The sequence below is a fragment of the Mus pahari genome, chromosome X, assembly GCF_900095145.1.
Source record: "Mus pahari chromosome X, PAHARI_EIJ_v1.1, whole genome shotgun sequence".
Taxonomy (NCBI): domain Eukaryota; kingdom Metazoa; phylum Chordata; class Mammalia; order Rodentia; family Muridae; genus Mus; species Mus pahari.
In genome coordinates, this window is record NC_034613.1 from 81,699,279 (window position 1) to 81,712,095 (window position 12,817).

General features: G+C 37.4%; 1 protein-coding gene across 6 annotated transcripts in view; it reads right to left on the reverse strand.

Moving 5' to 3' along the window:
* Window positions 1-2,718: 2,718 nt before the first annotated feature.
* The window catches only part of Arhgef9 (Cdc42 guanine nucleotide exchange factor 9), a 150,801-nt gene continuing 140,702 nt past the window's right edge, over window positions 2,719-12,817 (reverse strand). For 5 of the 6 annotated variants that reach the window (XM_029534076.1, XM_021187595.1, XM_029534075.1 and 2 more), the window contains 2 exons: window positions 8,711-8,779; window positions 2,719-5,913 (listed from right to left, as the gene is read on the reverse strand). In XM_029534076.1, the coding sequence (XP_029389936.1) occupies window positions 5,732-5,913; window positions 8,711-8,779 (251 nt within the window). In that variant the 3' untranslated portion in view covers window positions 2,719-5,731. Of the gene's footprint in view, window positions 5,914-7,998; window positions 8,061-8,710; window positions 8,780-12,817 lie in introns of all 6 variants that reach the window. The other variant, XM_029534078.1, reaches the window with a different exon arrangement.

The window sequence follows — 12,817 nt, forward strand, 5'->3', positions numbered from 1 at the left end:
GAAGACTCGCAGTCTGGACCTAGGTCTGTGGGTGTGGAGATGGCCATGGGCCTGGGCACTGGAGGATAGGAAAGAGAAGAAATGACTTACTTGGCAAAGGTGACCCACAAACAGTGCTCCTCTACCATGGCACTAGAAATAGGCTTGTGAGTTTGCAGGTGGCTATGGGTTAGAGGAAGGGCAGGGGAATGAAAAAAGCTTGGTACATATTTCTCTAGCTCTCTTGTCTCTGTGTCTTGAAGTGGTGTGAGCCATGTGATAATTTTTGTCCCTTTGCTCCATGACTGAAAACAGCAGTACAGAATCCATTAGTGAAACATTCTTGTGTTTTCTCTTGCTGTGGAGATATGAAAGCATGGGATAAGATGGAGCTATATTAAAGCAGAAATAACTCTTAGTTGTCCTGGGAAGCCACCTGAATCTATGGCAGAATTTGCACGAACAAGAAATAAATTCCTATACATTATGCCACTGCCATTTGTTGGGATTATCAGTTACTATAGTATAACCAAACTGATCCTGATGGATAAAGAGATTTTCTTCACTGTTCATTAATTTGTTCTATGAAAACCTTAAGGCTCTCATTCTCCACAGTCATAGTACATCCTTATATGTCAACATTAAGCCCTGAGTGATTTGTTCGATTGAGATTATTTCAGTCACTTCAATATCATTTTAATATCCTTATTGCAGATTACCAAGCCCTACCCTAGAATACGTACTTAGGATATGTGTATTGACTATAATGCAGCTTTCTGACCGGACTGGAGAGATCTACAGCTAGTGTGGAGAGAGCTGTAACCTGACACAAGAACTTACCTTAAATGGCACATTTTTTGGAGGCCTCTAACAGTAAAGTGACAGTAGCATCTGAAGACTGCAAAGCTTACTCTCTGTCCCCTCTCTCATTAACTAGATGAGAAAATATTATATGTATGACACTAACAGGCCATTCGTAAAGGTCACAACTGGGAAATTAATATGATATACAACCAGAACAGTTTGCTTCTAAATCAATGATAGATTGTGTTATAAATAAATTGGGCTAGTTTTCATATAGGCCAGGCAGAAATATTATTCTGCAGTTAACAGGGCTTTGTGGGGCACAATACAGAATACTCTGACTTTGTAGACTTGGAATTTGCAAGTAAAATCCTGGACAAGCAAGATCTACTTGAAAATTACCATAGCCTTGACGTGAAGATGCCTCTGGGAAATCAGGAGAAATAGGTGACTATGAATAAGAAAATGCATAATGGTCCAAAAACCAGTGGCTAAGAAGCAAAGTGGTGGCGTAAGTGATCGAAACACTGAGTGAAGAAAAGCAAAGACCACATTAGAGACCTTGGTTTTCCGGCCATTTGTTCTTGGTTCTGGAAACAAAAGTGATCTGAAACTGCAATGGCTTTGTTTGGTTTTGAGGCTGCAATTAGGAAATTTAAGACAGAGGTCTATTAATGATGCACAGAAAGTCATTCATATGCTTCTTGGTGTCATTTTATTCCTGCGCCCCACTAAAAGCTAAGACAAAAGAACTCTTAAATCAGTAGAGGTGGGGGTGGGGATGGAGGTGGGGGTCAGGGTAGAGGACAGGCAAGTGAAACTCAGAAGATAGGTACCCCAAGCCAATCACTTTTAGGTCTTGTTCTTTCCCTGTCAAATATACTTAATAAACTCATTGTCATTGTCTTCTCACATCTAAAACTCCTAGAAGGCAGTCTAGGACGACTGAGAGCAGATGATACTCACTTACTGTGGAAGAACGAATTACAATTTACTTCCTGGAATCCGCAGGAGCTGGGAATTGCTAAGATATAAAAAGAATGGCAGAAGCTTGGTGATTTGGATGGGGACAGTTGACAGAGCCCAGGTAAAAGGGACAGAGGATAAATTAGAAGATCTAAAATATGGGCAAAGGCAAAAGTTAGCGAAGGTAAGGAAGGCTTGAATTATGAATTTTTAAAATGCTTCAGTGTAGGAGGGCACTTCCAAGGCCAGGAAGGATAGGGCTCACACTCTAGATACTGTCAACAACTGCCTGGAATATTTTGGTAAATAAGAACCTTTCGGACTTTAGTGTTCTATTGCTCTGGAGGAAGGCTGTAAGACATTCTTATTCATGTGGACTTCTGTGCATGTTACATGACAAGTGCAGGCCTAGTGGAAGGCAAAATATTTGTGTACACAGACTATACATAATAAAGAAAATAATAAGATCACTGTGTCCACACATGGACAATTAAAGTCTACTTTTAAGGAGCCAAGCCCACAAGTTTTAAGAGGGAACCTGGAGTGGGAGATTCCTAAGTGTTATGGCCTATAACTACCTTAAAAATGCAATGTTAAACCTGTCACAAATACTCAGGTTGTATTTTGGACCTGTAGACACAAGAAAAATGAACAAGATCGGGGACAGGCCACTACGTTTTAGCAAAGTACCAGGTAAAATGAAAGAAGTCCTATCTATACGAATATTTTAACTACTTACTCAATGGCTACAGGCTCAAACACTCTTCTTTTACTCTTCCAGAAATGATAGAAAATGTTTCCCAATATCCCTTGGAATACTTTGGAAATGAAACAGCAGGATAAGAAACTCAAGATAGTTGGAGCAAGTAGTCTCACAGCACACAAATTGCCTTTATTTTGCAATTGGACACACACACACACACACACACACACACACACACACAAATGGCACAACTGTGCCTGAAATTCTTTTTACGTCTTTTATTGAACTCCATAAATATTTTCATAAGGCTTTATGTCATTACAACATCTTTTTTGTTGTTGTTAAACATTTCCAAATACACAATTTTGACACTTGTTTGACAGGGTCAAACAGTTGGATAATAGAAACAAAAGAATAAGCCGGCAAATGCAGAGCAGCAGGGGTTAAAATCACTGTTGCCCACCTAGTCACCCAGCCCGCCCCACCCCCAAAGCACTAAAATAGCACTATTTGGCTTCATACTAGAATTGTTAGAACTCTCTTGCTGCTGTCCTTAATAGATCAATTAAAGATATACACATAGAAACTGGATGAGAGAAGGAGAGAAAAATTGTATTTCTGTATTTAGGACCTCCCTATAGTAGAACTCATAGAACAAACTTGCAGAACTGGAGAAAGAAAATTCGGGCCTCATTGAGTTGAGGAAAGGGGAGTCCAGGGCCATGCAGAAACAGGAGAATTACAGAGTTTGGGGGGGATTACATGGCGGTGGGGCTGCAGCAGGTTCAGCTACTGAGTCCAGGGAATTGATGAGTTTCCCCTTGGGCTACTGGCCACTGATCTACTTGGAGCCGTAAGTGTGAGGGTGGAGCTGGGCATTCCAATCCAAGGAGAGCAGAATTGGTAGTGCCTTCACAAATTACTACATCTTGTAAGGCCAGTGGACGGGATGGAGAAACAGGATGATGAGAGGTAATACCCCTGATCTGGGAGCCTTGAATGTTGGACTCAGAAAGGGGAAAAGAATGAAAGGGTCTGGCCAAAAGATACTATAGATCTGGAAACCTTTCAAAACAAGCCCTCCTGGTGTGCTCCTAACCCTGGGAGAAAGTTGCCAAGGCCAAGCCTAGTGAGAATGGGTAGAAAGTAGGAAATGAAGGTACAATAAGGGAGGCCTGCATAGGAAGTGAAACACATTTCAGTTTGCCTAGGGAAAACATTGTAGTCTATGTGCTCGATACCAGATTTCTTGCCATAAGGGCTTATGTAGCTCTATCATATGCTGAGCAGTGATAGCCAGTCCCGAGCCCTGGTGTTCTGCTAGCTAGCCTTGATAGCTACAAAGTCTGACAACATGTAATTTGTTTTCCAGAGTGGAATGATTCTCAGGGGTAGGGCTTAGTCTAGGTCAGGAAGTACAAATTCAGCTTTATTGAAGACCTCATACAGCTATGGTTGCTACTTGGTAAGCTTAGATCTTTTTTATAATGAAGTCTTTTCTTGTGAGGTCCAGGACAGACACAATCTCCAGATTCCTGGATAGGGTGGGTTTTCACACTTCTTTATATTCTATTGTTTCTCACTCCAATCTCTAGCCATACAAAGGGCTAAATGACAAAGAATAAGCACTCTTGTACTCATGGGGATTCTGATTTTTGTGGGAAACATTCTGGTCAAATGGAAACCTTGCCAAGAAATAACTTCAGTGTTCTACCTCAGATCTTTTTTCCCCCAGATGTAAAATTAGCCCTAGGCTTCTCAACCACTTGTCCTGGGATGGGAGTCTGTCTGGAACAAAGCCTACTTTGAGTGCCAGAATGGCTCTAACTATGCCAATACTCACAATCCTCTACCTGGAAGACAGTAAGGGCAAAAAAGAAGACAGATATTATCCATGCAATCTGCTAACAATTGGGGATGTTTCTTATAATTTCAGTGATGCAAATTACTGGTATATTATCTTAGATCAAGCCTCTCTCTTTTCCTGGTGGTCCCTATATGATGCTGTTGTCAACCTTGAACTCTTTTCAGGATAATCTGAAGGTGGCTAATGCTCTTGGCCAAGCAGGTTTTTCTTTTGAACGCCTCCACAAACTTCTAACAGTGATGCATTATGAATCTGAAAATGGAAGCAGGGATGACCAGAACACTATATGGAGAGCCCTACCTGACACCTACCTACTATCTATGGGTTATGGGGGTGGAGATAAATCTTTTCCCCAGGACGTAAAGTCTCAATTTCTTTGCTACTAGTTTAGTTAAACCTTTTGCCTAGGGAAGAGATAGACTGAAAAGGAGATCCATAATAAAAGAGGCTTGGAAAAGAGACTAATGGACCCAAACTAACTCTTAGGTGGAAACTTACGATGGCTTAGCATTGCTGTTACATGGGAATTCTCAGTGCTAGAAGAAACCACCTAAATAAAAACTATCCCCCTAACAGACGTCTTCTCGACACTCATTACATTCTTTCACTCCTTTGTTTCTGTTTGGTTTTATATCCTTCCACAATACCTAAAACAGTGAAAGCAATAGAAATACCAAGCAGATAAGTCACAGGGCACAACAGAGCATGTCTAGACTGGCACAATTGTGGACACAGGATGCTGGGAAGAGGCTGTTGGTATAACTGCAGGGCTACAGGAACATTTGCAGATGGGTGCATGAGGAACAGGGGATGGGAATCCTCCCCTTCTCAGTGAAAAGTGACAGGGAGAGAAATGAAATCCCAAACCCACTACATAAATTCAATTCAAAAGTTATCAGCATCAGTATCATAAGGAAAAGGGAATAAAACAATGCAAATACTCTATGGTAATAATGACAGGTCAGTGAACTAGAGGAGTGAATAAGTTATCTTAACAGGAAAAATAACAAAGTAAGTGGGAGGGGAACAAGGTTAAGAACTAAAAATTTTAAGAAGTGATTATATGTTTGGAAATTAGTGGTACTTCTTACCAACTATAGATTTCAATTCCCCAAAACAACAGAAAATGGTTTTGGTCCTTCTCTGTGTGTGTATATGTATGTATGTGTGCATGCATGTGCATGCATATGTGCACACATGCCCACACACACACACGTGTATACGTAAAGGTCTATGTGTGTGTGCGTGCATGTATGTGTGCACACACACGCACACACACACACTCACTCTCTCTCTCACACACACATTTTATATATATATATATATAAATTTTCAACAGTGCTTCTCCGAAAAAAGGTCCATCTATAAATATAATTTTATTTATTTTAAAATTATCTGCCTTCCTATAGGTATTATTTTTTGAAGGGGGTTAACCTACTGAAGTTTTGCCAGAATGGTGACTGGCTGCGTTTCGGTTCAGTGAACTCAAACACTTGAGACTGAGCGATGCCATCGGGGACCAGGTACTGGCCCTGGTTTAACGGGTCCTGTGGTGGTGGGTAGGAAGGAGGAACTGAGCGGGCAGAGTTGACACCTAGAGCAAATAGGAGACCAAAGGAAAGAGTATAAATTAAGTACCAAGTGAATTTTCAAATGAACAGTGATTACTCACAGTACACTAGTTTTGTGAGTTTTACCTGGTAACGGATTGAATAACCCTAATTCCAAAATCTGAAATACTCTGAGATCTAATAGTCAAAAAGTAGAAAGTCTATACAAATATTTCAAAATTAAATATATATATATATATATATATATATATATATATATATATATATATATACAATTTGTAATCTGAGGTACATTGTGTCTCAAGCATTTCAGGTAAATGATAATCAACCTGTGCTGCAACCTTATTTTTTTGCCTGTCATATTTGCAATAATATCTCTATTTCTATTCACCATCTTATTTCTATTCTATTTCTTTCACCATTGTATCAGGTATCACAAATGAAATAAAATTAAATAAAAATAAAATTTGGAGTGTTACCATCACTTGTTTGACAGGCAAGAAAACCAAGGACCAGAAGAAATGTTATACCTAAGATCTTATACTCAGCTCACAATAAAGTGGGAACTAGAGCTCACATGTGCTGAGTTCCTGGTTAGGATTTCTTTTTAGGAGACCATAATCCCTGAAGAACCTCACAAACTCTTTTCAGTTCTAGACTTTGGTTCTTTTCCTTTCCAACCCTACCTGAAAGCGTCAAAATAATCTGGTTAAGAACTACTGACTTCAGGACTTTCCATAAAGGTTAAGGCCCAAGTAATTTAGTATTTTGCTTTGGGTAGACAGTGACAAACCTGTATTCAATAGAAAATTGACATTAGTAGTTGAAACAGAAAGGAAATTCATCACCATAAGACAGGTCTCATAGAAAAAAAGGAAAATGGAATCTGTGACCTTTCAATGATACTGAGGTTATATACATTTTTATATTAATGGAGGATTCAAGGAATCCAACTACCCTGGCAGTAGTTCTAATGCAAAGCCGTCATGGGTCATTGGTACTTTTGTAGGAAGAAGCAGCCAGTTCTGTAGCCATTTTTCAAAGGTGGCAAATGCTAGAAATATGAGGGTATTAGATGCTAACAAATAATATAGGGATATCATGGAGGAAGTCCTGCTTTATAAAGTCTATTTTTCATTTTCTCTTTCAAGCTTTTGATATCAAATATACCAACTCTAAAGATTTTTAGAATACTTTTTCTTAGGGTGCTATAGTTTTGCATTTAATTTCACTATGGATTCCTACTTAATTATTATAAAAGGTGTGGGCTTATATTGAGGTCCTAATTTGTCTATAGAAATCTAATTCAGACTATATGTTGAAAATATTGCACTTTCTTTGCTGAATTGTTGTTCTTTGTCAAAAATAAGTCACACATATGCATGTAGGTCTATTTCTGAATCTGTATTGCCTCAGTTAATGTACCTATATAGTGAGTGTTGAAATTAGATGAACTAGGTACTTAAATTTCATTCTTATTTTTTCAAGATTGCCTTATTTATTCTAGAGAAATAATCTGATTTTCAACTGACCTTAAAATCTATGAAGATGGGGGCTGTATTTATGATTCTCACATTGTTTGTATTGATAAATTCAATTGGGTTGATGCATTGGAAATTAGCATTTAACCCCAAGAAGTTATATATAAATTCTGAAAACCAAGACAGCAGAAAGTAAACAAAGTAAAGTGAAAATGCCTTTTTATCAGCCAGGTAACTCTTCCCTCAGAAAAATAGATGGTTGATAATGTCCCATGGTGTTACAAATAACATTTGAAGGGGACACTAGAACAATTACTTAACTAATGACATTTGCATGAGAGCTATCTTATCAGCTTTCCCTTCATTATTTCTAGAATTCACTCAGAATCCTAGAGCTAATGAGAGAGCACAAGGAAAGGACTGGGGAAAGTGATGTCTTATTAAGATTATCCATTCCTTGGAACAGTGAAAATACTGTCAGTAAAAAATAGCTGCCAGTAATTGAGATGAGAGAATCAAATGAGCTCTTCTTTTCAAACAAGAGATATCACCATCATCAGGACCCTGAGATGAAGAGGGGAGAGCAGTGGTCTCAGAATCAAGATGACAGGTTAAAAATCACTTTACCTTGAATGTTTTCAGTTTCTTAACCTGGAACAGGGGCTAATAGTGCCATTTTCTTTGGGTTACTATAAAGATGAAATGAAAGAAATTAAGAAACTTGGTACTATGTAGACACTCTAGAAAGCGGAAGGTAGCTCCTTCTTTTTGCTCAGTTGAGCACTTTAGTTTTGTTCTGATTCATGAAAAAGAAAAGAAAAACTATTTCAAATTTGAGCTGATTCTATTTGGATTTGAATTTTTCAAAGGTCTTTCCACGTATGCCTCGGAAAAGATTATCATTGCTTCAATTTGAGGCTCTTCACTTTGGTTTGGGGCTACTGATAAGGTAAGCATTTTTAGACCACTGAAAGAAAGCTGGGAACAAATCCCTATATATTTATGTTTATTAAATAAATTATACACATGCATTATTGCCTGCCTCTCTCTAGATTATTCAAGAAATTTTTCTTAGTTTGAAATAAACACAAAATATTTTTATTTGTTTTGTGTATGTAGCCAATAACATAGATATGACCACCCCACATCCCTTACTCTCAAAAATTAAAACACTAAGAGCATCTGTTACTTGTTATCAAGAATACCTGGGTAGCTGGAAACTATTCCAAGTGAACGTCAGTATAGAACGGAGCCAAGGAATATGAAAACACATACCCTATGGTTTCCCAGTCCCACACAGACAGTGAGTGGGTCTGAGGAGTAAATGCAGAAGAAGTACCTTTCTGTTTAGAAGCTTTTCTCACAGTCATTGCAGCCTGTCTCTTCTGATTTTCAGAAATCTCAAAGCCTACAAGAGACAAAAAGGGAACTTTGTTATGAAAACCATATACCTTCACACACTGCAAAAAAAAAAAAAAAAAAAAAAAAAACGAGTATATTTTTCCTCCCAAAGCTATCGGACAAATATATCAAAGGAGGAGATCTCTCTTATATGTGAAGCCTAGATTTTAATAGGAGTGTGTGAGCATACGTCATGAACTTGGAGGAGGAACTAGGAGAAGGGAAAATGAAGTTTTGGGGAAGGGAAAAACTAATAGAATATATGTTCTTTGAAAGCAGACAAGAGATAGAGGAGAACAAGGGAGACGAGAGGATGGGTGGAAGGCTAGGAGAAGAGAATCAACAGAAACAAACTATGTCTGAAAATGCCATGGTGAAACCAAATGCTTTATATGGTAGCTTAAAATATAATATTATTACGACTACTGGAAGATCCAGCAATACCTCTCCTGGGCATAAACCCAGAAGATGTTCCAACTGGTAATAAGGACACATGCTCCACTATGTTCATAGCAGCCTTATTTATAATAGCCAGAAGCTGGAAAGAACCCAGATGTCCCTCAACAGAAGAATGGATACAGAAACTGTGGTACATTTACACAATGGAGTACTACTCAGCTATTAAAAACAATGAATTTATGAAATTCTTGGGCAAATGGATGTATCTGGAGGATATCATCCTTAGTGAGGTAACCCAATCACAAAAGAAGTCACTAGGTATGCACTCACTGATAAGTGGATATTAGCCCAGAAACTTAGAATACCCAAGATACAATTTGCAAAACACAGGAAAACCAAGAAGGATGACCATTGTGTGGATACTTCATTCCTCCTTAGAATAGGGTACAAAATACCCATGAAAGGAGTCCCAGAGACAAAGTTTGGAGCTAAGATGAAAGGATGGACTATCCAGAGACTACCCCACCCAGGGATCCATACCATCATCAGCCACCAAAACCCAAACACTATTGCACATGCCAGCAAGATGTTGCTGAAGGGACCCTGATATAGCGGTCTCTTGTGAGGCTATGCCAGTGCCTGGCAAACACAGAAGTGGATGCTCACAGTCAGCTATTGGATGGAACACAGGGCCCCCAATGGAGGAGCTAGAGAAAGTACCCAAGGAGCTGAAGGGGGCTGCAACCCTGTAGGTGCAACAACAATATGAACTAACCAGTACCCACTGAGCTCGTGTCTCTAGCTGCATATGTAGCAGAAGATGGCCTATTCGGCCATCATTGGGAAGAGAGGCCCTTTGATCTTGCAAACTATATATGCCCCAGTACAGGGGAATGCCAGGGCCAAGAAGTGGGAGTTGGTGGGTAGGGGAGCAGGGGTAGGGGGAGGGATAGGGAACTTTCGGGATAGTATTTGAAATGTAAATAAAGAAAATATCTAATTAAAAAAAGAAAAGCATTAATGTCAAAAAATATTATTATTTATGTACGTGTGTGTGTGTGTGTGTGTGTGTGTGTGTATGTGACAAAAAATAATGAAAAACGGAGGCCTTGAATTTGAAAGAGATAAGGGATGGGTATAGGCAGGCTTTGCTGGAGGAAAAGGGGCAATGATGTAATTATAGTAAATTCTCAAGAAATAAGTTAAAAAATTTAAACACAAAAGGTGGCTATCATTGACCTAGTAATTCCTTCCTAGAAAATCCACTAAAGTTATTTGTTAGAAATTTGGAGAAGAACTAGCTACATTTCTTTGGGGTGTATGCCCAAGGATTTGTATTACTGGATAATAAGATTTATTCTTAATTTTCTTAGGAACCTCTATGGTGTTTTTTTGTTTTGTTTTGTTTTGTTTTGTTTGTAATGGCAATCCTTGATCATTTGTTATTTTCTTTTTGCTAATAGTTATTCCAAATGGATGAATGAATCATTCAGGTTTTGATTTATTCATTTCCATTGATTAGTGAGACTAAGCACGTTTTCATGTATCTAGGGGGCCACTTGGAAGTCTTCTTTTGAAAAACATCTACTCATGTCATTAATTCATATTTTAATTAGGTTACTTGCCATCTGAGCTAAACATCTGTCATCTTTTTAAGTCCAGTTGTTTCTGCTTGCAAAATATTATCACAAGGGTATCCCGATTGTCTTCTTAACCAGGTGGATGTAACTCTGCCCATTTTATATGTGGTCTCATGCTTTCCAGGAGGTGCTACAGGCTGGTAAATACTGGAGAAAAAGGATCTATTTATGCAGCCATGGTGGGCACAGACCTTCCAGTTGCCTGCTTTAGGGTCACCTGTGCACCTGGCCATAAACCCTCATTCTTGCTCTATAAGTAAGCCTAATACACTCATTAGTTCTTCTGGGTGAAAGTTCTATAAAATTAAACTTTAGTTTGTCATTAGGAACTTAGAAGGAATGGGATATATATTACCAACTTTCCAATACAGGCAGAATTCGTGCAACAAATGTCACACTATATGTTAGTAATAGTTTTCTCCTAAAATGTAGCTATCTACATATGTTTGGTTTTCTTTATTTTTTCTTTCTTTTAATATAAAATATTTTTTGAGTTTGTATGTCAAAAAGATACTTGCATTTCCAGGTTTATTGAAAACACTATTCACAATATCAAGAATATGTGGTCAACCTAATTGTCCATCAATGAACAGATACAGAAAACGAGAAGATACTATTTAGCTGTACAAAAAAAATGAAATTCTGTCATTTTTATAAAATAGTTGGATTTGGAGGACATTGCATAAAGTAAGATAAGTCAGATGTAGAAAAGACAAACACTATATAATCTTATATCTTAAAGATTAACATTATATATATGGAGAGCAAAGGGAGTAGAGAGAATTCAAAGAGGTCATTCAGTAGGTTCAATGATATAGTTAGATAAGAGAAATAAATTCTTTGTTCTGTGGCATAGTAGGATGAATAGAGTTAATAAAGCACTGTATATATCAAATAGTTAACAGATATAATTTTCAACATAATCATGCTAAAAACATAAAATTTTAAGGTGAGAAATATTCTAATTACCTTAAGTTGCTAATCACTCAATGATTATATGAATCTTTTTATTTTGTAAATACATAGAAATAGTTTATGTAATTAAATTTAGATGCAATTAACTAAAGCTAAGACTTGGCTACAAACATTACACATTGCATATTACAAATTCAGCAGCAAAAATTATGAATAGAAGTTAAGAGGAACCTAAACATAAACTATGGAGAATATTTAAAGTACTATGTAAAGTGGAAGAACCACTTTTTATATTAATCAAAAATATAAAAAAAGGAACTAATGACTTAAAAGTTAAGAGAATTAGAATAGAAAACATATATTTAGAAATAAAGGTTTCAGAAGGAAGAAAATAATTAAATAGTAACAAACAACAGAAAACTTTACTAAGTGAAAGAACACACACTTGTTGAAACAGTAAAAGGTCTAAGGCAGGATTAGGATACATAGACAAACATGAAGACATTGACTAATGTCTTCAATTACTAAACTTACAGGATCCAAAACAAACCTGTCATACTCTAAGTTGTAAATGACTCAGCTTTAGAGTCACTGGGCAACCAGGTAGGAGATACCCTGTGTTCTAACTCCAGCAAAAAGAAATTTCACATAAAACACCATTAGTGGTAGCACAGAATCCACAAGTGAAATCAAATTATAAACAACTCCCTCAAAGACCCGGGAATTTTATATAGAAACTTATAAAATTTAGGGTTTGACTCAAAGAATGATTACTCAGAAATATTTTTTTTCATTTAAAAAATTGAGACAAACCCAAATAATGGTGCTATGAAACTGGGGGATAAAAACCAAAATCTAAAAATAAAAAAAATCAAACAAGCAAAACAATAAGGACACTCCCCCAAATAAGAAAGCAAACAAACAGACAACTAGAAGAAAGCAAGTATGATACTAAGAGGATTAACAAAAGGGGGTGGGGTAAAAAGTGGAAGAAAAGAGGTTACAGGGGAATAGGAACTCTCACAGTTTTATTTAAATGCATGGAAGAAAAGACTAGAAAGACATGCACCAAAACATTTACAAAAGTTCAT